The sequence below is a fragment of the Fusarium solani genome, assembly GCF_023522795.1.
Source record: "Fusarium solani strain SB1 chromosome Unknown bctg00000001, whole genome shotgun sequence".
Taxonomy (NCBI): Eukaryota; Fungi; Ascomycota; class Sordariomycetes; order Hypocreales; family Nectriaceae; genus Fusarium; species Fusarium solani.
In genome coordinates, this window is record NW_027072156.1 from 3796393 (window position 1) to 3821076 (window position 24684).

The 24684-nt window shown below is 55.0% G+C and overlaps 6 protein-coding genes across 6 annotated transcripts; 2 read left to right on the top strand and 4 right to left on the bottom strand.

Moving 5' to 3' along the window:
- Positions 1-79: 79 nt before the first annotated feature.
- On the bottom strand, positions 80-3245 carry MRS44_003281 (uncharacterized protein; the record flags this gene model as incomplete). The annotated part of the gene is made up of 3 exons (XM_065623153.1): positions 80-2779; positions 2857-3120; positions 3243-3245. 3 exons carry the CDS (start codon positions 3243-3245, stop codon positions 80-82), a joined length of 2967 nt encoding a protein of 988 aa, XP_065479225.1.
- Positions 3246-6915: 3670 nt separating this feature from the next.
- MRS44_003282 (uncharacterized protein) lies at positions 6916-7342 on the top strand (the record flags this gene model as incomplete). The annotated part of the gene is made up of 2 exons (XM_046280806.2): positions 6916-7169; positions 7222-7342. The coding sequence occupies 2 exons, from the start codon at positions 6916-6918 to the stop codon at positions 7340-7342; spliced, it is 375 nt and encodes a 124-aa protein (XP_046137396.2).
- A 1373-nt stretch (positions 7343-8715) lies between these two features.
- MRS44_003283 (uncharacterized protein) lies at positions 8716-9211 on the top strand (the record flags this gene model as incomplete). The annotated part of the gene is made up of 2 exons (XM_046273542.2): positions 8716-8805; positions 8858-9211. The coding sequence occupies 2 exons, from the start codon at positions 8716-8718 to the stop codon at positions 9209-9211; spliced, it is 444 nt and encodes a 147-aa protein (XP_046137397.2).
- A 941-nt stretch (positions 9212-10152) lies between these two features.
- On the bottom strand, positions 10153-11399 carry MRS44_003284 (uncharacterized protein; the record flags this gene model as incomplete). Its single annotated transcript, XM_065623154.1, has 4 exons — positions 10153-10248; positions 10310-10609; positions 10689-11088; positions 11146-11399. The coding sequence occupies 4 exons, from the start codon at positions 11397-11399 to the stop codon at positions 10153-10155; spliced, it is 1050 nt and encodes a 349-aa protein (XP_065479226.1).
- Positions 11400-15131: 3732 nt separating this feature from the next.
- Positions 15132-18718, bottom strand: MRS44_003285 (uncharacterized protein; the record flags this gene model as incomplete). The annotated part of the gene is made up of 3 exons (XM_046268401.2): positions 15132-16137; positions 16191-17224; positions 17276-18718. The coding sequence occupies 3 exons, from the start codon at positions 18716-18718 to the stop codon at positions 15132-15134; spliced, it is 3483 nt and encodes a 1160-aa protein (XP_046137399.2).
- Positions 18719-21875: 3157 nt separating this feature from the next.
- MRS44_003286 (uncharacterized protein) lies at positions 21876-24483 on the bottom strand (the record flags this gene model as incomplete). Its single annotated transcript, XM_046268404.2, has 2 exons — positions 21876-24395; positions 24451-24483. The coding sequence occupies 2 exons, from the start codon at positions 24481-24483 to the stop codon at positions 21876-21878; spliced, it is 2553 nt and encodes an 850-aa protein (XP_046137400.2).
- Between the last annotated feature and the right edge of the window lie 201 nt (positions 24484-24684).

A 24684-nucleotide genomic window follows, 5' to 3' on the forward strand; every position in this document is an offset into this window, starting at 1 on the left:
CGCCCCGAGGAGCGAAGCGAGGGGAGGAGCGGAAGGACCGGCATCAGCCCCACCGCTACCGCCCTTGGCCGCCTCACGGTCACGCCAGCTGGGCCTGTTGCCAGAGCCAGCAAGCTGCAGTCGGGGGGACCACCAGCAGAGGGGCGGTCGTTGGACTCGGCCCTCTCCATGGGAGGTCCACGGGCCGGGGAGGGGCGTCGCCACCCTTGGCCTCGCGATCCCGCCACTTGCCGGCACCGAAGACGGGTGGCCTTCGGCCCTCGCTCGGCTCTGCACGCTCCGCACGCTCCACACGCTCCGGACCCCGAGAGAAGGTAGGGGGTCCCCGTTCCTTCTCGGCCTTGCGACGAGCCAGCGCCTCTTCCTCGCGTCGCTGTTGAAGGGCAGCCTTCTCCAGCATCTCTTGACGCTCCTTTTCTCGCTGCTCCTTGAGCTTGGCGAGCTCCTCCTTGCGTGCTTCCTCCCGACGGCGCTGCTCTTCCTTCTCGCGGGCCGCCTTCTCCTCGGCCTCGCGGAGCTCGCGCTCCTTCTCCTCACGCTCGCGCTTCTCGCGGAGACGTCGGTCGCGAACCTCCTTCTTACGGATGGAAATCTGCTTCTCGAGTTCTCGCTCAGCATCACGGCGGCGCTTCTCAAACTCATCACGACGACGCTCATGGAGCGAGTCGCGGAAGGACTCGTACTGGGGCACCAGGCGGCTAAGCCGGTGCTTGAGCTCGACACTCTCCTTGTGCTTCTGCTCTGCATCCTTGAGGGTCTGGGCCTTGACCTTCTCATAGATGGCGCGGTCCTCCTCGATCTGCTTGGCATGGTCCTCGTGCAACTTCTTGGCCTCCTCCTTACGGAAGGCACGTTCAAGATGGTCGAGTCGCTTGCCAGTGATGCGAAGACGCTCGTTGACATCGTTCTTCTCCCGCTCCAGCTGGGCCAGCTTCATGGCACGAAGACGGTTGCTGTCAAGGTTGTCGAGATCCTCAAGGTCGATGTCAATAGCCTTATCGCCCATCTTGAGATCAGCGATCTGCTTCTTGAGCTCCTCCTTGCGAACACGGTCACGCTCAGCCTTGAGACGCTTGGCTTCACGCTCCTTCTGCTCGGCAGCAAGTCGCTTGTCCTCGGCCTCCTGCAGAGCCTGCTCGCGGAGTCGCTTCTGGCGAGCATTCTCCTTCTCCTTGCGAGCCTGGATCTCGGATGCCTCCTCCTTGCGCTTCTGAATGACTTCCTTTCTGGCGAGGATCTCCAGATGCTCCTGCTCAGCACCAGCCTTGGCACGGGCAAGAGCCGCGGCGCGGGCCTCAAGGCGCTCCTTGTTCAAGCTGGGATCAATGTAGTGGCAGGTAGTAAAGAGAGACTTGGCAAGACGAGTGAGCTGGGAACGAACAATCTCGGAGGGAGTACTCTGGAGACGCTGAACAGTGCCGGTCTCAGACTCGGCAGATCCAGCACCGGATCCGCTGTGGCCAGCCTTGGAGGACGAGAAGACGTCGTTGTCGAAGCTAAGGACGCCGGTGGCATGGTCCATGCGGATGGAAAGATCACCCTTCTTGTTACCGTTCATGATGAACTTCTCAATAGTGCCGCGAGTGACCTGGTAAGGCTCGGGGAACTGGGCCAGGCTCTCAACGAAAGAGAGGTCAACAGTTTCGTAGACCTGAGAGAGCTGCTGGAAGAGACGGGTAAGGATGACCTGCTGCAGAGGAAGAATGTACTTCTCCATCTCAGCATCGGCACCAATCTTGGTCAGGATAGGAGAGATCTTCTGGCAGATAGACAAGGGGTGGAAGTCAACCTCAAGGATGTTGTACAGATCTCGGATCTCGGGGCGAGCACGGTGAAGGAGGGACTTGGAAAGGGCATCCCGGAAGAGTCTGGCACGAGTGGGAGCCTGGGACATGCCAAGGAGGTGAGTCAGGCGGGAGTTCTTGTTCTTTCGGGCCTCGTCAAAGTCAACCATGGCACCGCGGGATCGCGAGGTGCTGATGACAGGAATGGCGAGGGCGGAGAGGAGGACGAAAGAGGCAGCCTTCTGGAGATCGGCCTCAGACGCAGGGGGGTTGTCGGACTTCTTGCCCTGGCCGCTGGCAACCAGGACGGAGGACTGACGGAGGAGAGTGTAGTATCGAGACCAAGCAGCAGCGTGGAACAGATAGTTCTCGCCGACGAGGAAGATTCGGGTGAGCTTCTCGTAGTAGTTGGCCATCATGACGTTCTTGGGGGGTCGCTTGCTGAGGTTCAGCAGGGTGTGGATGTCCTCAACACTTCGGAAAGCCTCCTGCCAGAGCTCGAGCTCGACGGCAACGTTAAGCTGCTGGAAACGGGTCTCAAGGTGTCGCTGAAGAGTGTCTGGGTCGCTCAGGTTGATGGCGTGCATCTGCGACGAGTACTTGGCCGCGGTCTGGACATGGTTGCGGAGCAGCTCGCAGAGACGTCGGAACTCGGTCTTGCGAGTGTACTTGAGGCAGAAGTCGAAGGCCTGGGTAGCGGTGCTCTGGTAGAGGATCTCCAGACGGGCATTGTTTCGGAGAATGTCGAGGACAGTTCGGTAGGCCTCCCAGAGGAACTTGAGCCAAGGAGTGACGATCGCCCGGTCTGTGCGGTCTCGGGACTGTTCACCAGAGACGGTGGCAAGGAGGATAGACTCGGGAGTCTCACTCGCCTCGAGATCGTCGACGCTGGAGGTGGCGGCGGTAGCCTCAATGCTCTCCTGGACCTCATCGGCCTTTTGCTGGGCGGCGGTGACCTTTTGGACGGCGAGCTCGATGAACTTTTTCAAGACCAGCTGCATATGCCGATGTTAGCGCCGAATATCTGACAAGCAAACAGCGGTCCGGGCGAGACCGGAGTTTAGACACGTACCTCGATGGTAGCAATATTTGTGTTTTGGGAGATGTTCTTGTACTGGTAGAGAGCATCCTTGGCAAGCTTGCCCTTCTTCTGCTCAACGGAGAGCTCGACGAGGAGGAGCATCACAGGCTCCAGCGAGACGATGGGAACATTTCGGGAGCGCTTGCTGGTGATGTGCTCGTGCAGCAAGGTCAGGGCCGCGGGGGCCTGGCCAACGCCAATGAGCTCGTTGGCGCGCTTCAGGACATTCTCGGGCTTTTGGTGCGGCGGAGGAGGCTATCCAAGACGATAAGTTAGCATCATGACGAAAACATAGTGCGGGAGGGAGGGGTAAAGATTTCTGGGGATAGGGTTGTTTCGCCTCACGGCGACTCGGGACAAAGGAAGGTATCGCGTACCATGCTGGGCAACCTCCTCTACGATATGACTTGACGGAGAGAGGAGATTTATAAGTGATCCGAGATCGATCGCAGCCTGCGGAGGCAAGTGTGCTGAGAGACTTGGCCGGCACTCGTGATGGTGTTGCGAGGCACAATTTTCGATGGGATTTTCGTGTGTGGGAGCCTGAGGGGCTCCCAGCAACCAAAAATGGAAAAGTCACGTGGGATTACATCAGCAGCTCGAGCTGCAACGGCGTCGCACGGCGTGGCTGATGGTTTGCACCAGCCACACGCAGCCACAAGCCACATCTCAGCGAGATTATCGGATTTGCATCATGACTGGAGTTCAGTCATTCACCAGTCTGTCTTGATTCAGATGCTCATCAGTATACTTCATCCAGGGCGAAATTTAACGGCATATGTACAGAGAAGCTGCTTGAAGTCAAATACATACATAGCAAGTCTTCTGATTCCTTAAGAAACTGCCAAGATCTTTATGGTAGAAACACCACAAAGCAATCTCTGGAACAAAAAGCATAGATCAATTTGAGAAAGCTCTCCATTTCAAAGTAGAGAGAAGAACAAAGTGTTGAGCGAGGCCAGCTTGGCGTCTCCTTGAACAGCTCGAGTAGCTTGAACAGGGGAGATGGTCGAGGCGAGGCTGTCGAAATGGAGGCATCGCAACACACGTGACAAGAGATGACCTCGACCCCGGAGAATGGCGTCAGATGGCCTGTGTTTAGCCAGCAAGGCTGTTCAAATAGTTTCACGGTGGGAAATTGGGTCTTTCGTTCCTCTGGTAGACTGGCAGTGAAAACGCTGGACGAACATCAGACTGTGAATGTAACATATCAACCTAGCCAGGGGAAACTCTGATGCCTAGCAGCGGCCTGGATGCAAAAACGAACATGGCGCTAGACTCAAGACGGGCCTGATCCACCGGGAATGAAGAGCTCGAACCATGTTGAAGAGATGGTACGCATCAGCCCACAAGCGGAACTGGCGTCAAGGTAGCGCGGCTCTTGCTCGACTGGGGAGCCGAAGCGATGGATAGAGGAAGACCTTGAGGACAGCTCAATGTTGACAATGAACCAGGTAGAATGCTTTGGATCGAACTACCTTCAAGTTTCTGGCGGGCATGTGAAGTCTTCCGAAACCCTGACGGCCAATGTGACTATTCGCAACAATTTCCAGGAACGCGTCTAATAATTGCCCAGGGTTACATAGCCCTTCTCACGTCGTCGACCCAGCAGTCGAGCTAACATTCCTCCCTGGAGGGCGAAGACTTGAGGTGCCAAGACAGGTCTCATCTTAATTGCAGGCGCGAGCCCCAGCAGCATGAGTGGAGTCGTTGGTTCCTTAGCAGAAGATCCCAGACGCTTAGTCCCGCTCTTAACGGAATATCAATGGGGAATATGAGAGACGGCAAAGATTGCAGGTAAACAAGAAGACGCGCCGCGGATCTTTTGTCGTTTCTGGAACCAACAGGACGAGCAGGAATCGATCCTATTTGCGCGTGCCTCGTAGATAATTGCTTTGTTTCCTCGGGACGCGGTCCTCGAGATGGAGGTTGAAGAATCTTCCTCTCGCTCCTCGCCGTCGAATCCACAAAGGGCGGCCCCTTACTACAGTTGCATATCGCTACTGCAGCGTTCCGGGAGCGGGAAGTGACAGAAACGGAGGCCCTGAGCGTCCTTTCAGAGCCAAGAGGCATCCTCGAGACGGGGTGCGGATGCGGCAGTCCGTGCTGCGGTGCAGCGCATTTCCGTCGCGTTCTCAGCTCAAGGCTTGCACCGAGCGGCGACAGTGACAGCTGTGAATTCCGAGAAGGGATCGAGGGCTTTTTTTCTGTCGGTGCTCGCGCATACGCGGATGGACTCTGCGGGCGTGCTTTGACCCCTTCAACACCTGTTGTCGCGATGGATGCAGAGGGACTGAGGGCGTGAGGCTTTCCACTCCCGCATTCTGGCGGCCGATCCTCCCGTCCATGCCGATTTTGATCAAAGCTTGCTCAAGAGGCTTTTTGACTTTCTGATCTGCCTTGGTAATAGGCATTGGAGGGTTCACCCCAGAAGCGAGGGGGGAGCGAAATGTCAGCGTCATCTCTCCAACGTCAAGAGAAACGAAGGTCATGTCCAGTGCCAGCAGACACGAATGTCATCATCCGACCTGCCCCTATCCAACAAAGCAAGGCTTCTTCTGCTGGCTCGATTCATGCCCTGTGAGCCCTGGCTCGGGGGCTGCTGATTCAGGTCCCTCCTAATAATCCGAGAGGTAATCTTGGGCGGACTTGTAGCTTTCCCGCTAAAATGTCAAGCCTGAACGTAAACGGACAGTCGACAGTGTGGACTGGAGATGGAGGCTTCGGGGCCAAGGGGGATTACCTAGACACGGCTCCGCAGGGCCCCAGCATCGGCCAATCGCATACTGGCAGGCCAATTTGCGCAGAAGGCCCTTTTGCGATCCGTGGGCTGCTGCTACTGAACACAACTTGTCGCTCAGCAGGGCTGCCAGTAACACGGCAGATTAGGGGCCTCGAGTCTAGACATACAGGTGCGGCGGCGGCGGCGGCGGCGGCGTGCTTCGCTTCTGCTGCTGCGCGTTGGAGTAGCTAGGTATGCACATACTGTGCAAGGCAAGGCAGGCAAAGCAAGGGTCGCGACCAGTCAGAGAATCACCCGTTTTCTTCAGCGCCTCCGGAGCCGTCCAATTTGATCGATCCCCTTGATGGTCGTCTCCCCTTTACAGTAGCAGCCCCTTTCGCAGGCCTTCCTAGCATGCCCCTAGCTCGGGCAGACGGGGCCCCCCAGATGCTGCCCCTACCCCCAATTTCCATGCCAGGGCTCCCGCAGCAGGAGGACAGCTCCCAGCGCACGAACCACCTGCACCCAGGAAAGCCCCCCTAACAGAGCAAAAGCTCGCTGGCCACTGGCTCGTCCGCCGCTGGAGCGACCCCACCGTAGCCTCTAAGCCCTGCTTGGTGCTGGTGCTTGCGCTGGTGGTTCCGCGCGAGACCTGGACCTCTGTTGGCTTTTGGTGCGGCGTGAAGGTACCTTTTACTGTACCTCCAGTACCTTCCTCGGGGTTTCCATTCCCTCTTTCGCTCCTGCTCCTGCTCCTTCCTCCCCTTCGGCCTGCAGTTTCCCCCCTACCAACCTGGCTCCTGCCGCTGCTGTTGCTACACAACCTTACCTTCCTTACCTTCCATTTTACTTTTGCATTCTGCCTGCCTCGCCTTCCCTTTCTCGACGGATCCTTTTTCGACGCTTCATCCGCCGCTTCAACCATCACGTCCACGCCCACGACTGCGCCGAACGTCGATACCCTCCTTCTCACCCGTATCCGCTCCCGGCGTCATTGTTATTTGACTCGAGCACGACCTTCCGTAAGTCACAGTCACATTTCGTTGGACTCGTCTCGTCGAGGCCGCCGCGCCGCTATTAGGGGCGAACCATCTAGGCACTCGGGTGCTACGGCAAGAGGGAAATTGGGCTGGGAGGAATCAGAAAAAGGAGATCGACAATGCTCCCTTGGACTAGCTTGTCGCGATGAACTCGAGCGAGGCGAATTCGATTGACAGAGCCTCTCCGTCGACCTCTTCTTGATCCTTCTTACTCCCATCCCGCAATGCCCTCGGCCGCCGCGTCCTGAGCCCATCCAAAGCCTCATCAACACCAGCTAACCGTGAACGATGCCTAGTTCTGAACGCAGTCGCGCGCCAGAACGCCGCGACTCTACCATCAAACCCTCACCCTCTTCGCCCTCCTCGGCACCCCGTTCCAAGATGCCTCAGTACACTTCGCGAGATGTCGGCGACCCTACGCAGATCAAGAAGAACAAGCAGTCGATGGCCGACCTCAAGCTACGCCGGCTAACCGAGCTCAACAACCGTCTGCGCGAGGATCTTGAGCGAGAACGCATTCCCGTCAGCACGGCGTCCAAGAGGTGAGCAACTCGCGTTCTTCATTTGTCCACTGGTGCTGATGCCATTTGACAGCATTATCGCCTACTGCAACGGCACCCGGGACTACATGGTCCCCTCGGTCTGGGGCGCTGTCCCCAAGGGCGAGGACCCCTACGCGCCACAACAATCCGGTGGCTGCTGTGTGGTCATGTAATAGTGCTTCCGTCACTCTTTTCTTATTCCCGGTTACCAAAAATCAACAACCAAGCAACGCCGATGATGATTCAGCGATTGGACGGAGGAGGCCCCAGTCGATTTTGATATGTTCGTGACGCATTTAGGAGGGCAAGTAGATTGAGGAGGGTACCGAGTGGGGAGAAGACTCGGATGGCCAAGGAGGAATAGGCTCTGGATATCGAAGCACCTGCTACCGACATCACAACACAACGACACCCACGATCGTCACCCCTGGGATGCTGTCAGGAACGACAGGTCCCGTCAACGAAGCGCGAGATGGGAGGAGAAATGACCGGCGTGCAGGACCCAGTTGAATACAGCGACCCAGATCGAGATACCCCGAGATACCAGTGGAGCGGGTCACGAAGCCGAGAGCCAGAGCAGGGGAGCTGGAGTTGACGGGAGGCGAGAACGATGTTGATGTTTAATTCGTCTCTTTGCGTCTCGTGGTTCTGCCTCTTCTGAGGGGAGACACGAGCAATGCAAAGAGGTAATCAAGAAAGGGGAGGGTTTGAACCACAATGGGTCTGGGTCTGGGGAGCGGTCACGGATCGGGCTCTTGCGCAAATGTAATAATTCCCTTTTTTTATCATCCTCTTTTTGTTATCATCTCTATCCTTTCCATGTCGTGTACGTTTCCCGCCAGCCAATATATTTTTTCTCATGACTTGATGGGCTTTAATATGAGTATACTACATCCTTCTGTCTGAACCTCTTTCGCGACAACCTCGTGTCATTTTGTCTGTTTTACGTGTTCGAGGACAGACCATTTCTCCTCTATCAGAATAATCACGCCGGCATTAAGAGCCTCCTCACTGTCTCTCCCTCCTACTTCCAGTACCACCACCAACTTGTCCATCCTGCATTGTCTCTCGTCAAAGTCACGAGACCTGCATCTGCCCGTCCGTCCGTTCGCGGATCCGAACCCGCGTTCAAAGGCAAGGGAAGGAAGCGGCCGTTCTCCACTTCTCACGCCATTCCTAATGCGGAACCTCCCGATTACTCAGCAGAAAAGGCTCGACGCACCTACAGGGGCCAACTTGTTCTCGACTGCGGGGCTTGCATCACGGGTTGGAGGGGCAGAGTGAGTGGAATTGCATTCCTGCCGATGAGCTTTTTCAACATTGAGAGATTGAGTGTTGACTTTGACTTTTGCCCTTTTTTCGAATTGAATTTGACTGTCTTCTATTTTTGGAAGAGCATTTCGGCAGAAATAGGGGAGCGTTGTCGTTCAACTTGCTGCTCGAGTCAAGTCAAGCTTTTGAGACACTCAGCGCCTCAAAGGCAATCCTTCAAGAATAGCCAAGACCAGGGCAGTCTCGACGAGATAGAAATAGGAAATAGGCAATCATGGCTAGCCAAGCACCACCGTCGACGCCGCTTCCTCGCGTAACGATCCAGTTCTGCACGCAGTGCAAGTGGATGCTCCGCGCAGCCTATGTAAGTCACCCCCCTCCCACTTGAAGGAGGACTTTGACTGACTGATCCCAAGTACGCCCAAGAACTCCTGTCTACCTTCTCCACCGCCCTCGGCGAAGTTGCTCTCCAACCCTCTACCGGGGGCACGTTTATCGTCTCCATAACGCACCAGGCCCCAGACACCGAGACCGCTTCGACAAAGGTGCTCTGGGACCGGCGAGAGGATGGCGGCTTCCCCGAGACCAAGGAGCTCAAGAGGAGAGTGAGGGATGTTGTCGAGCCTGGGAGGGATCTCGGCCATGTAGATGGGAAGCACACAAAGAAGACTGAGGAGAACAAGGCGGCCCAACCTCAGCAAGCAGAGGAAAAGGCTGTGCAAGGAGAAGCAAGCCAGGGAGGAGACAAGAAATGTGAAGATTGCCAGTGAGGAAGCTTTCAAGTTTGGGATCTTCTTGAACAGCATGACCTGAAAACACTCAACCACTCTGATATGAGGTTTCCAGTTCACTTGTCTAGCAAGAGTTCCGTTTACCATTTACACCACTGTACACACCAAGGCCAAGACTCAGAGCGTCTTAACTCGCTACTACATGTCTCAAATGAATAGACTGACGCAGGAACTCTCAAGTTACCATCAAGGCTCGTCATGAAATAAACATTTGTTCTAACATCGTATCCCACACCTCTCCAAGCACCATCATGCCTCGTTGAAAAAAATCCGGCAACGCTCTCTGCTCCGTCCTGCCCTTCCCCAGCCAAACACAAACTTATACATGGGTGTCGTCAAGCAACGAAAGGAAAAATGACCACTAGAGTTCGTCCGTGGAATTTGTCGTACGTAACCATCGATCGCTCCCAGTCAAGAACCGTTGTCCTCGTCATCACAAAAAAAGGTTGAGAAAAGTCAGTCTCCCGAACTGCATACATCCACGGGCCGGCCTACGCGCGACAGACATATATGGCACCATGACGCCTGCCCTGTGGATTGTGCATGGGATCCGAGAACTGTGAGCAACTCAAAAAAACAAGTTATGTCAATGTTTTATCTGTGAGCTAAGAAACAGCCGTTTGTCGTTATCAAGTTCGCATAGAGGCATTAGAGACGATTCGGGTTTCGCAAAAGTCAGCGCCGCGGACCGGCGCCTTTTCAGTTCCGACACCCTCCCAGTGACCCAACGTTCCCTGCCACGCTCAGTGGCAAGGCGAGCTGCGAGACGGCGGAGATTGGGGGTGCGCTTCGATCGAGACGGGTCTCGAGTCAAGTCGTTCGTTCTTTGTCGCGGTGGTCGGTCATCCACATCGTTCGAGGATGTCGTCGTCTAACGTCGGCCGAACCTAGTGAAAGCGGAAATTGTTGGCATAAATTCTTCAAGTCTTCATCTTGCGCGGGGAGTTTGCTGATTTGCTTGTGCTGCCAGCTCTGTTTGTAACGTACTTTTGCTTCTTCTCAGCGGGTTTCAAAATCTATCGGGGAAAATCGGGTCAGTATGGTCTTCAGCATGCGCCGTGGGACACCGTGACATACTTGGAATGAACAAAGCAAGCTCTCGTCCACGCTCATCATAGCACCGGCGTTGTCGAATTCACCGCAGTAGTTGGGCGCACTGAACAGGGTGACCAGTTGACGCTTGGAGAAGAATTCGTAGCCGTCCTCGACAACCTGGTGGGCTCGGCAGATGAGATCCATGTCGTGTTTCTGGAGGAAGCGAGAAACGACATCAGGGCCGAATGTGAATGAAACACCACGATCGTTTTCGCTCCAACCGGTAATGTCCTTGTCAGGATCCGACCAGAGAAGATCGCACAGGAGACCGCAGTCAGGAATCTAGAACCCATCAGCACAGCGCTCAGACGACGACGACGCCGCCGCGCCACCGCCGTGGCACAGCGCAGCAAAAACTCACGTCAGTGGGACGCATCACACGGCGGATCTGCTCCATAGAGTTGAGATCAGGGCTCAGACCGCCGTGCATGGTGAAAATCTTCTCGTCGATGATAGCAGCGATGGGAAGGCAGTTGAAGCAATCGGTAAAGGTCTTCCAGAGCTTAATGTTATAGCGACGCTTGCACTCGTCGTAGAAGCCATAGATACGGTTGATAGAAGCACACTCGTGGTTACCTCGCAGAATGAAGAAGTTCTCGGGGTACTTGATCTTGTAGGCGAGGAGCAAGCAGATGGTCTCGAGGGACTGCTTACCTCGGTCGACATAGTCACCGAGGAAGAGGTAGTTGGCCTCGGGGGAAGCCACCGTACTCGAAGAGTCGGAGGAGATCGTAGTACTGTCCGTGGATATCACCGCAGATCTGGACGAGGCGGAAGCCGGTGAGTCAGCATGACAATTTCCCGGCATCGCTCAAGACCTGAGCACCAAAGGCCAATTCCAAGCACCATGTCTCGAACTTTTGAGGCCGGAATGCGCGGTCAGATGACATACCTTGATAGGGGCCTCGAGCTCGAGGAGGATGGGCTGGGAGATGAAGATCTCGCGGGCCTTGGTGCAGAGATAACGGATCTCGGCCTCGAGGAGCTGGACCTGCTTGCCTGGGCGGCTGCCTCGCACCTCGAGTAGCCTGTCGATTATAGAATCGAGATCGACCTCATGTTGGTCTGCCATTTCAAAGGGATGTGCTTGCGAGAACGGACTCGCAGAAAGTATAGAGGGAGGTCGCGGGGGGAACGGAGGGGAGAGCTAAGCGGCAAGCAAGATCTCTAATCAGGTCGGCTGCGGGGTGGAAGTCGTCGAGTGGAATATGATGCCAAATGGATGCACTTTCGCAAAACCTGGCCCAGTCAGCCGGTGAACCGTGACAACAAGACTCAAAGACAAGAGAGAGGACGAGAAAACAACGCCTCGGACTCGCTAACGCCGCAACCAAGAGGGTGGGGGTCGGGTAAAAAATGTTGACAATGCGAGGGAGGAGATGAGGCGCGTTGCGACGGTGGGAATAGGTAACGAGCGAGGGGGGCATTAGAAAATTTGGAGGGGGAGAAGCCGGAGGAGGAGCATGGAGGCGGGCGGCGTGGTAGTGCGTGCGTGCGGTGCTGTGTGGGAGAAGAGGGGAGGGGGGCAAGGCAAGAGGGGACTTCCATCAATGACTGGGCTTGGACTTGGGCTGGATGGAGGAGAGGCGGCGCGGCGACCATCGGGGAACACAAAAACTCACCCGTGAAGGGATCACGTCTCTCTGGAAGGGTCGGACTTTCTTTGACAGAAAGCGGACAAGACGGGGAGAACGACAGGGACAGAGCAGGCAATGTCGTCGAGAACAGTAGCCGTGTATTACCAACGGGATCAGATCAAGTAGAGAGCGGAAAAAATCGTCGTCGTGGTTGCCGCAGTGGGCCACCGACTTTGGTTGTTGATAGCTGTACCAGAAAGAGACGGGCAGGTACAGGGCGTCAGAAATGGGGGGCGAGCCAGAAGGGGGGGTGAAGACCGTCAGCCAGCAGCAAAGTGGGCAGCGAGTTCTTGTTTTCTTCGCGGTGAGAAAAAAGAGAAGTGGGCGTCTATATTTGACGCTTCGTCGCCGGTATTAAGAAAAAAGATCAAGTAGAGGCGTCACAGGAGCCTCGATCGTCGTTTGGGGGAGGGGAGGGGAGGGTATGCTCGTTCGTCTTTTCTGCAACCCGTTGTTGTTGGGGCAGGCCGGTCGGGCGCGCGCGATCAGGGAAGGGAAATTTGGAGTCGGGTTTCTAGGACGGACACGGTGGTTCGTCGGTCGTCGTCTCGTCTCTTTCCGAGAGGAGAAAAAGCCGTCGCGGATGGTCGAGATATCGATATGCGTCGCAGGGCGTGTCAGCGATGGGCAAACACGTACGTGGGTAAAGTCTTCGTCTCGTTCGTTTCGTCGGTTGAGTTGAAGGGTTGAAGGTTTTTGGAAGGGGGGATTTTTTTTCTTGCTCCTGGTCAAGGTCAAAGCAAAGGGGACGGCACCTGCCCTACCTCTAGCCTCTGGGTACCTGTAGGCGCTAAGAGAGGTGCCTGTAAAAGCCTGGAATGGGACTGCGGGCTGGCACTCTGGGGATGCGGCTACAGGGATGCCGGCGCTGTCGGGTTCGCTGAGCTGTACCTAGTGCCAGGTGCTGGTGGGCTGCCGCTATAATTGCTTTCTCGTTACGGGGCCGTATCTGGCTAAATGAATGGATCCAATGGCGATTTCAAGTCGCTTTTCCAAGGTTCTTGAGAGCTTGGCTATGGATACCAGGCAGAGAAAGAGATCTGCCCTGCCATGGATGGATGGCACAATCGTACAGTATCGTCCAAGACTGGAACGCAGCCTGAGCCGGGGGCTTCGGGGCCTTCCGACGACCTCCCTCTGCATGTCGTCGTACAGCTACCGACCGACCGACTGACCCCTCTCTGGAGCTCTACCTACATAGGTATGTTGCTCCCGTTACTACGGAGTACTCCTTGGCACAAGCCAGCGTCTCATCTCGTCCTCCATCTCCGAGTCTCATCTGCTTGCTGCCCGTTGGGTGCCCATGGATACACTCGCCCAGGCTTAGCTCTACGTACCCAAGTAGTAGTCGAATCTCGGCAGTGCCAACCTTGATCCATCTGACACCTTGCCCAGTCCAGGGGCAGAAATCATCCATCATCAATGGATGGAGGGGGACGGGTCTCAACTCTCGAGCCTCCTGCGTAGCTTTGGCGACCGGATTCGTCGGCGCTTAATAGAGCTCGCTCTGCTCAGCCTCTCTTAGGTACCTAGTCCCGCTCTCCACCGTGCCGTACCGTACCGTACCATAGGTACCCAGTTGGTTCGTTCCGCGGATGTGCAGAGACGCGTTCTCTTGCGACCGACAGACTGACAATACGAGGAGCGAGAGCATGTCGCGTGCGTCGTTGAGTTCAAAGGAGCTGATTCGGCGTCAGGGGAGGGGAGACCTTGCTGCTTATCACAGCCATGTATCATCTTCACTGCTTGACTCGAAACTCGTGCATTGGACGGGCAAAAACTACCTATGCTAGACTAGCACTGGCTTCCCCCCTCAACAGATTCCCATTGAACAAAACCCTCTCATCTATCTTTTCAAATAGTCGTAACCCTCAACCCCTTTCTCTCCTAACTACTTGCCACGCAACCCAAGACGACGCATCACTTCGCATCGGTCCCCCTCATCTGGACCCCCTTTATTCCCACTTGCTGATCTCTCCTTTTCTCGGCTCAGAGCTCAAGCTGTGTCTGTCCACTTGTCGAAACACCACAGACGAAGAAAGCCAGGGGCCACACGGCTGCCCGACTTGTGTTTGGGCTGCCTCTGTCAGATAGACACTGGCTGACCCTGAAGAAAGCTTCAACTCAAATCTTTCTGCAACAAGTCTCCGATTCCTCTTTCAGCCAAAATCCTACGTCAGCTCTGTCAGTTATAACTACCCAGGTATACCATCTGACCGACGCAACTACGGATCTCAGCCGTCCCTAGCCGTCTAGCCGCCAGCCGAGTTTCAACCCTCCTTATCATGCGCGTCAAACTGTGACTGTGACTCTCTCTTTGAAGCTTATGTAGACACCTTCCCCTCGTCCGGGCTCTAACTCATGTAGCCAGACCCTCTCACCGAAGTTGCCCTGCACATGCATCCCCAAAAGTTCGCTGCCTTTCGAAGGCAACTCTCCCCCTCATTGCGTCAGAACGGGCATTCTAGGCCCCGCTGGACGCGCAGCCGGTGTATGCGCCACGGGAAGCTGGAACGAACGAGTGTGGCACCTCGTCATGTCGAGAGATGTCATCATGCATCTCCCATCTCGATATTGGTCACGTGACTCGCATGCGTTCTTCAACGACTCTGCAGTTCTGTGTAGATCAACAGGCTAAATTGGAACGACTTGATGCGGAGAGGAACGCTTCTTGACATGATGAACATGATGTGCATCATATCATTTACTTGCATCGATCGTGATCGGAATATTGTTCCGAAAACTCACCGCTAGGACTCAACATTACGTACATCTCAACTTCTCAACGTGCTCTCAAGCAAGGCATCGCAAAGACAAACATGCCGTTCAAGCCGATCAACTGCCATGGTATCTGAATCAAACGCTCTCATAGAAGTTGTACATTTGTATCGTACTCTTATCCCTCCTTCGTCCCGGAACCGCCATCCATCCATCCATCGCTGGACCCTTCCAACACCATCTTCCCTGCCCGCAAACGCCCTTGGTTCCCCAAAGATTAGAACTAGCCCTATAATTATCCCCCATCTTGCCTCAAAACGCCAGGCTCAGCAGTGGTGCAAGTGTGTTTGGCCATATGACCCCCTAAAACGTGAGAAGAGAAATGAAAACGCAAGCACAAAGATCCCCTTAGTGATACAGCACCTGCTCCAACCCATCCAGCATGAACCTCATCTTCGCCTAGTTGATGTCCTCCGCTTCTTCGCCTTGCTTGCCCTCGTCTTACCGCCGACAGATTCGGTTTCTTCAGCTTCATCTGCCTCCACAACAACAGACGCGGCTGCTTGGTCAACAACCATCCCCAAACCCTTGAGCTCCTCATCATCCATGTCTGTGAGATCTTCACTGAGCATTCTGACGGCGTCCCTGCCCGCCCAGTGCTCTCCAAGAACAGAGGTTCCCTGAGGCTCATATCCCTTCAGGTACCAGAGCACTCCTCCTTCGGTGAGAGGATCGAGTGGTTCTAAGCCAAGACTCCCGTTAGATTGTGGTGGCGTTGGAGGTCCTGATTGAGCTGGCCGAGGCTTTGAGACATATCCGTCAGTGTCTGGGGGCGTGTCTGATGACTTGACGGCATTCGCAAGGCGATCTCGTTTCTCCTCCTCGTCCACCATGTCGAGACCTGAAGTGTCGACGTCGATATTAGTGCTGACCTCGATGTTTCCGCCCTCTGGTTCACCATCTGGCGTCGTGTCCATTACATCACCCTCTGACGGATCAGCTTTGACTGTAATTTGAAGCTCGGCATCCACCATGATAGTATCGTTAGCCTCATCGGTTGGCTTCCCTTGGCTCGCTGTGGTTAACGGCCGACCCGCTTCTATACTTCGGTCTACCATGCTCTCCAGCTCGTTCTGCAAGCCTTCGAATGGTTTCTGCGAAATCTCCGACTCAACTCGCAGGGCAGCCTCCAAGGAGGGTTGCACCGCCTTAAGGATTCGCTTGCCCAGCTTGCGTCGTTCCCGGATATCCGCGAATGTGTTCTTGACAGGCAAAGCGTCGAGATGCTCAGATCGTGAGTCCTCCGTCGGCGACTCGCTGTCAGGGGCCGTAGCAATGCCATTTCGTATTACCTCGCATAGGTCAGTGGCGAACGACATGACCGTTACGTAGAATCGCGTTTCTATGCGAGTTTGCAGCTTCTTCAACCCCTCGATGAACAGGTCCTTATCCAATCTACAAAACGTTAGCCATCAATCATACAACTCAACTGCGCGAGGGACACATACGATATTGCTCTTTCGATAGCAGGGCTGAGGAGCTTTGCAACCGGGAAGTAGCACTCATCCACAAAATCTTGCTCGAGTTCACCAGCTTCCATCTTCAGTTGCTCCCGCAGAACCAACTCGTCCGAGAGGTCCTTGACTTGCTCAAGATCCTTGATCAAGCTTTCAGCAAACTGGATGCGTCTGGCAAGTCTAGCCTTTCCGCTGGGTCCCATGGCTGCAAAATCGCGCCGTGTCAGCTCCATCGAGGAGAACGACTCCATTTGAAGCTGAAGACGCTTGATCAATGCTGCGCCGCGGCGTGCTTCACGCTTCAGTGTCCAATAGCGACATGCTTCTCCAAGATAATCCTTGCGCTTCCGGAAAGAAAACCGCTGGATAGACGCTTCCACAACCTCGAAGACCGCCTGCGGTATGATGGGGGCGCCTGATGGCAACTTCCACATATTCTTTGGCGGCTGACCTTTCTTCTTGTCCCCACCATTGGTGGCAGAGTTCCTGCCCCCCGCCCCTTGCGACTCGTCAGGGAGGCTCTCCGTGAGGGCGTTTCGTTGCTCAGCAGCAATGGCATGAGCAACCGCGGCATTGTCAGCCCAGATGCGATTCCTCATGGTCCTCTTGTAGAACTTCTTGGCCGCCCGAGTGGCCTGATGGACACCATTCTCCTGGGCATAGTCTGGTGGGCAATGCTTGTCGCAAAAAGCCTTGAGCACCATGCCACCATCCAAAACAGCTAGGGCACCCTGGCTCGTCTTCATCTTAAGGAAGAGCCGAGATCTGCGAGCGCACGTGACGTGGAATGCTTGGTAGCAGTTCTTATTTCCGCACTGAATGCAGGCTCCCATTTTCTGCCGGCAGATGTAACAAGTCAACTTCCATCGAGTTTTGGGCACCTTTTCTACGTCCATGACTGGCTCCATGAAGGTATGGTTGCCGAGAGAGACCTCGGGTATCCACATGGCGCAGAGCAGATGTGACCATTTCGAAGAATTCGTTTGCTTGAACGCGCCGTCGCTGTTGGGACAGAAGATGCAGGTCTGGAAGATTGGTTAGTATTGGCTCTGCTTGAAGCATATCGTCGTACTTACGGGAACTCCACGGCCACAAAGCTGACATTTACGACACAGCCATTGACCTTCTGGAATAAAGGGCACACCGTAACATTCCTGGTGGACAGCAAGATTGCAGCCATCGCAGAACACGATCGCATTGGTGTTTTCGCAGTCGCCATCGTCGCAAATGGCACACTTGGAGTCGGGCTCCTCACCCGCCGGCTCGCCGTTAACTGCTGCGGCAGAGCTCGACCGAGGACGATGAGTCTGGGGTGGTTTGGGATTTGGCTTGGGTATCCGCTTCTCCAGCGCATGCCACTCCTTTTCAATCTTGGTCATGGTGATCTCAAAGATTTCTCGGGGGATCTCTTCCAGCTGGTTTTGCTTGCGCTGCAAGTTGTACTGCTCCAGCCACATGTCATCCTGTTCATCCATGTCATACTCGACACGGCCGATTCTGGAATGGTGAACCGCTTCTTCGGAGCCGGCTCCTTCGGTCAGGTCTGCCTCATCCTCCGCGTTACCATCAGCAGATTTGATGAGGCTCTGCTCGGGGCGCATGTAGTGGTCGCTCTCTTGATAACCGACATTACTCATGGCCTTGTCGACATATCGAGCCTGTCCAAAAGTTTTGCTCTCAAACAATTCGATGCGGTTAGTCTTGCGATATGAAGGAAGTTTCAGGTCTAGTTTTTCCTTGGGGGTCTGATTCTGTATGGGCAGGATTTTTGGTGTTTTTGGTGTCGCAGCAAGATCAAGAGGCCGGGAGCTATAAAAGCTAACGACATCTCGAGTCGGGCGGCGAGGGCGCCTTTGAGGCGTGTCGACAGCAGCATCGGTGGGATTCGAGTCCGAGCGACTCTGGGGGTTCGGGGTGTTTCCGGTAGATGCGGGGTTCGACTGTCTTGACGGAGTCATGGACTCGTTCATCGGAGTTCCAGAAGTCTGGATAGCAGAAGAATCAGGGGTTTCTTGGGGGATTCCATCGACCTCTTCGGATCGCAGAACCAAGAAGCTGCCCTCAATATCAAGGTTGGGGTGAAAGTCCTCCCAGCTGCGCTCTTCTCGGGGCTTGTAGTCTTCGGCCTGCTTGACCGCAGTCGCCATGGCTGCAGCAGAACCCCAATGCATCTCTTCTAGGTCGTCGTTGCCGGCGGCTCGTGTGCGAGCGCCGCGCTCTCGTCGCGGCATCAGGGAGGGAGAGTCGCCATTGATGGCCTCGCGCGCGGCCGTTCGTGATCGCGATATCGTGGAAGGTCTGGAAGTGCTCGGTGTTTCGAGCATATCGGAATCGATGAAGCGCCCACCTCCGCCAGGACCGCCTGGGACATATCGGCGCCTCTTTGGAGGGGGCTCGCTTGCTGCTGCCGCTGCGAGCGCGGCGGCCCGCGCGGCACGAGCAGCGTTGGTTGTGCCGGGAGGACGCCCTCGGCGCCTAGCAGTTGGTGGCCTCCTCGGAGTAGGCGAGGCCGGAGCCATCTTGACAGAAGCTAAAGACGATGAATATGGGAGGTTCGAAGGCTCGCTGGCGCAGGAGTCGGGTGGATGAGCGCGTCAGGGAGAAGGTGGCGCGCGGGCTCAGTCCGGGGCTTGGCGGGGTAACCAGTCATCTGGAAGGCGCCATACACGCCGGAACGAGTGCTGCCTCTGATCCTGCGAGTTCAAGAGTCGAAATAGGGCTTCGTTGGTGAATGGTTGATGGAAGTTGACAGCATCAGGAGTAGACGTGACGTCGGCTGGCGGCTCTGCCTCGGGCGTAGAAAAACATGGATACACGCGTGAAGTTGGAGCGCACGGACCCCAAAACTGGAGTCGTGGCCCCAAGTGTCAGGGGTTTGCATTAGTCAGCCTGGGGAATTCCCGATCCTGTTGAAAGCCATGGATGGCAATTATTGGAAAGGAGCGTTGTGTAAGTGAAGGATTGCGGTGTCTGATTGATAAAGGATGTCGCTCGTGTGTGTCTTTCATTTATATAATATTGAGTCTTCAATAATCACATTGTTCTTTATCTCTTGAAACACATACAAGTCTTTATGAGAACACACGGAATGACCGCCAGCATGCAAAGACCACGTCGTTCAATCAAGACTCAATCTCAGTTCCATAGTTAAGCGATCTACAGATGGACGAAATCCGGGGACTTGAGCATTCAAGAAAATCTCCGAAGCGGGGGCCATCATTGGGTGCACTGCCAAAACATGCCCGCCCATCTCCCCAGATTGGCGCTTCGAGTAGGTCGCAAGCCGAGGTCTGCCAGACCTTTAAGCTTCTTGTCGCTGCTGACTATTTCTTCAAGTGAGCGCCATGGACCTCGTCATTGAAGCGAATCACGTCGCCTTGTTCGTCATGCACACAATTCACAGTCTGGCCAATCCGATATTTCCACGCTGACAGACCGCACCTCTGGAACCGTGCAAAATGCCGTACCAATCAGCGGATATTCGTGAGTGTGCGCATGCCCAAAGCGCGAAATCACGAATGCCCGCACGTGGAGGAGTAAACATGTTCATGCGAGATCCATTCATGGCGGGCCACGATGGCCTCAGATCTAGAGACCCTAGCGCTTTGTCGGCGCGGCCCCCGGCCGTGGGGCCGCCCATTCCGATCCACTCGGTCGCCTCGGGTCCGACATGGCTTGCATCGAGGTTGACGTGTAAGTAGAAGGACCGAAAGGGTAGGGGGTCGTTTCTGGGGTCTGGGGTTAATCTGACCAGATAGCTGGTTACACGATGCTCACTCGCGATCCTACGCAGTGCTATTGATCCCTCTAGGCGTATTCTATGGAAGATGAAGACAGCTGGATCTGGGCCAGACGCCCCTTGTATTATACAGCACTCTCGAATTTCGAGGCGCGGCAATGACCATAAAAACAAGACTCATCGCAGCAAAATGCGACCATCACCAGAGTCACTATCATTCATCCGTCAGGGCATCGCAGCTCTGCTTGACAGCTCGCCAGCACTGAACTTCAAACCTTCTGAATGATCGACGCGACGACTTAGAAGAGTATTTGAAATAGTCTCTAGATTCTTGCTAGCTAAGTCGACGTGATAGTAATCATGCATCAACCTACGTCCCTCGTGTGCATCTCTATTCACGACCACTGAATCTTAGCGTTGACACATGCCAATCGCTCATCCGTCTGTTGCCCAAATGTCTCTCCAGCCTCACCGAATGTCTGCCATGGGGATAGCTTCACTCCATCCAACCATCCCTTAGATCTACACCACATCCCACTCGCCCTCACCTGAAACCTGTTCATTCAGCGCCAAAGAAACCCTCGAGCATGTACCTGATACTCCTCGCCCAGCCCACCATCGTCATCGGGCTGTTCTCCATCCCACCACCATCATCACCACCACCCACCACCCTCACTAGTCGAAACCTGCCACTCCGAGGACCCCAAACCAGCCAGATTATACTTTGGCCTTTCCATCCCTTTCCTCCTTTCAGAGGCCGCCAAGCCCCAAACAATTGCCCAGTGTCTCCTCACTCCCAATTCGGGGCGCCGGCCTAAGTGCGGTCATGCGAACTTGGCCGTGGCTGACCTGGTCACGTCAGCCAACCCTTCTTTTTTAGTCTCCAACACTCATGGCGGCATCACCGGAACACCCAGTGCCTGGAAGGCTCATTTCTTCAAATGCCAAAAGCTGAACTCCAACAGCACGTGGGTCGAGACCAGTTTACCCTCTCCCGAGGGTAGCTAATAACCGGCACAGCAAGAAGAATAGAAGACTAGGATATCCAAAGTTTCACTTCGACTACACTGTGAATGCTCACGACTTGGAGGTGTTAGATAGAGAACAGACTCTTTGCGGTTCTGGGGTCTCGCTTATCTCTTGATCTGTGTGAGGGGGTAGCCCTTGACCATTCCATCAAGAACATTTGCACCCACAAAGTCCCATCGTGAGACAAGAACATCCTACGTCTCAGCCAAGTCATCAGTTAAATCTCTACTAGTCATGACAAACACCATAGATGCATCAAAGTTTGAACAGATCCATGATTTCCATGTATTACATCAACTCTCAACAACTCTGTCAACCCCTCCACTATGGAAATCCACAAACTGTGTGCCTTGTCAAACGACCACTGAAGTCTTTTTTCTTTCAGCCCATGCCACACAAACCCAAAATGCAAAAAGCCAAATCTCATCCTTGTTCCGTAAGCGCCGTGTCCAAACTCCGACCAAAATAATCAAATGTCGGGGGTTTCCCTCCCGATATAGATGAGAAAAAATGAGCATTCTTGAGAAACAAGTCCTGCCCTCAAAAGGGATTCTGCTTCCCCGCATGTTCCAGGTATGCGTCCAGACCACGAGTAACATGATCAGGAATGCTCCGGCAACCAAGAATAGCAACCATGAGTAGTAATGATGGCTCTGAATGCTCAAACAAATGCAAATGTTCCTTCTGCCAAAAACGCCGCCTCGCTATGCTCCGTAATATCATTGCAAAATGCTTATAAATGTCGAAAACAGAAGTGTGGCCAAGCTTGAGTCTCCAGAATCAAGCGAGGTCAAGGAGAATCGAATCATGCTGCAGAATCCACCAAATCCCGCGGCAGAGAGGGTATATAGGGGTATCATTGGGGTATCATCATCCTCCGGATACAGATGGTGTGTGAGTGTCTTGGTCTAGCCCAAGGTTCGGCCACTGTGAATGGCCTGCGCTTGGGGAAGATGAATTGGAGTATGAGCGGTGCGCATGACAGGGGCAGATGGGATACCAGGAGATGAATACTCTGCCGGACGGCTGGAGCCCCAGCTCTCCTCGCTCAGGACTGAAAGGTAGCCGTTTCCGACCTTATTCCGCAAGGCCTCAATCTTCTGGCGATACATCTCGCCGCTGGCATCCCAATCCTGGGGCTCTTTCCAATCCGCGCGGTCGTCGTCGGTGGAGTAGACAGTGGAAATGTTTGGTACCACACTAGTATCGATTCGGGGGACTTCAGGGGCGCTCACAGCGCCCGAGTAGGTGGAGAGTACCACCGGAGGTAACAACTGAGTCTCAGGCTCTTGGGAGATTCGATAGTTCCCATCGTTTGTGACTGGCGCCTTGGGCTGTCTGACAGCTGGCTTCGCCACGTGCACGTCAACAGGGGTGGGAGAGGGGAGTGTATCAGACGTGGCAAGGTCGACGATACGCCTCTTGGGCGTCTTCCGCCGACGTGTCGAACTTGTGTTGATCTCGCTCATGACAGCCTTGGGAGCAGGCCGCTCTTTTCGGAGAACGGTAGGCTCCTTGGGAGGGTTGTAGATGATGGCAGGTTTGCTCACATCAACGGTGGGCACCTCGGGAGCCTGTGGCTTGACCACGGGGACGGACTCGGGGATGGGAGGGCGTTCGACCAGCATACGCTTTTCGGCATAACTGGGTCCGCTGCCATCAATGATGACATCCTCCGTGTAGCCCGGGGTCTTGCGGAAGAGATTGAAGATGGTGACACGGTAATCCTTGTGCGTGCGTGTGAAGGGGTTGCCTTCTACCCAAATCTCATGAATGTCGGGGATACCAGTGAGTCTCGCGAGCTCCATGGGATCAACCAGACGGTTCTCTCGCAGATCAAGTCGCTCAAGGGGAAACAACTTCTCAACACCAGCCAGACACTGAAGTCTGTTGGCTCTGAGGTTCAAGGCTGTGATGGCGGGGAGGGGGTTGCGAGTGAGCGACTGAAGCGAGTCGATCATGTTGTGCGACAAGTTGAGAGCTCGAAGAGCAGTGAGGGTGGCCAGGCTGTCCGGGACCTGACTGAAGAGGTTGGCTGAGAGGTCAAGAGAGTAGAGTGTGTTGGAGAGGGGGGCGAGGCTGTTGTGAGGAATGGAGGTCATGGAGTTTTCCGCCAAGCTCAAGTGTCTCAGGAATCGCCATTTGGAGGCGGGAAGGATGCCCATCGCAAGCAGGTTGCCCGAGCTACCACGGGCGTGATGGTGACCACCCCAGGAATCCGAGAGGCTGGAATGAGAGCTACCAGATCCAGATCGCCTCATACGGTGATGTCCACCACGAACGTGATGGGACTGAGTCCGAGAACTAGCAGGTCGAGGAGGTGAGTTGCTTCGGGGACGAGCCTCCTTGTGTTGAGGCTTGGAGGAATCCTCCTGGTCCTCTCTGCTCAAAGACTGCCTTCGGCTGCCTTCTTCCACAGCATGTTCGCTGGGCGTCATCGAACCAATCCTCATGTCAACATGGTGGCCAGGAGAGCTCGGTGCAGAAGCGGCCCGATGAAGCTCTGGATGGCCAGCGAGGACACCACTTCGTCGAGGGCTGCTGCTTCCTGCCCAGGCGGAGGTAGGCGATGACTGTGATTTGGAAACCCGTCTGCGACGCTTATCCATGTCGTCCAATACAATCTCAATCAGAATGTCCGCAGGATCCTCTACGCCAGCACGCTTGAGTGTCAATGACCGCAGCTGATCGGCCAGACGATCCCAACCGAAAAACTGTCGAAAGTCGATGCTGTTGACCTCGAGGGCCTGGAGATTCTTGAAAGCGTATAGAGGGACAGCCGAGTCAAAGGGGAACTCCTCGTATCCACGGATCAGGCGAGCACGCCAATCTGGTGCCAGCTTCAGGCAGGGGATCTTGGTAAACGCAGAGTAAAGGTACTTCATGTCGGCTTCCAGAGCAGCCTTCTGGCGTTCAGTCCGGGCAGCAGAGATGCTGGCACCGATGCCAAAGCTGGCCCACAAGGCAGACATGCCAGACATGACGCTGCGCATACTCGATACCGAATGAATGGAATCGATATCGGAACCCTTGCTTCTCGACCGTTGGGTGTTGCTAAGGAACGAAACATAGTTGGCGGAGGATGAGCTGTCGTGGAGGTTTTCTAGCCGGACCTTCATAGGGCCAACATTGATGTTGAGCTCTTCGAAACGCGAGAGGAGGTAGAATAGGTGGTGAGGGGTGAGCGCCAACTTTGCCGATTTAACATTATGGGAAGTGAAGCTGAGGGCGCCCAGCGACAAGGCGGCGGCGAGTGAACTCGAAGTGGACGAGGAGGTAGCGGGTCGGTCGGGGAGGGAGGTCGAGGTCTGGGAGAGGGCGGCCGCAGAGCCAGTGCTCTGAGAGGATTTGTGCCGAGTTTGACGGCGTTGCAACTGAAGGGCGTTGGCGAGAGCCTTTTCATGCGTCCGCACGAAGCTGGCAAGTTGCTACATCAGTCAGCTGGGTTGCCCAACTTTTCGAAACTTTCAAACACCATCATACCTTTATGAACAGTTCTCCGTCTTCTGAATCCATAGTTATTGTCCACTACGCATAGGAGCGGGGTCCGGTCGTGGTTATGGAAAAGTATATGGTCGGATGGGAGAAGCGATGCCGGGGAGGGATGGCGTCGCCTGGGGTATCACGGTCGGAGGAAGATCGAAGATTCCAAAAGTTCTACCTATTTCACAATAAGGTTAGTTGGATGCATCGCCAAGCGGCAGCTGAGAAGGCGCA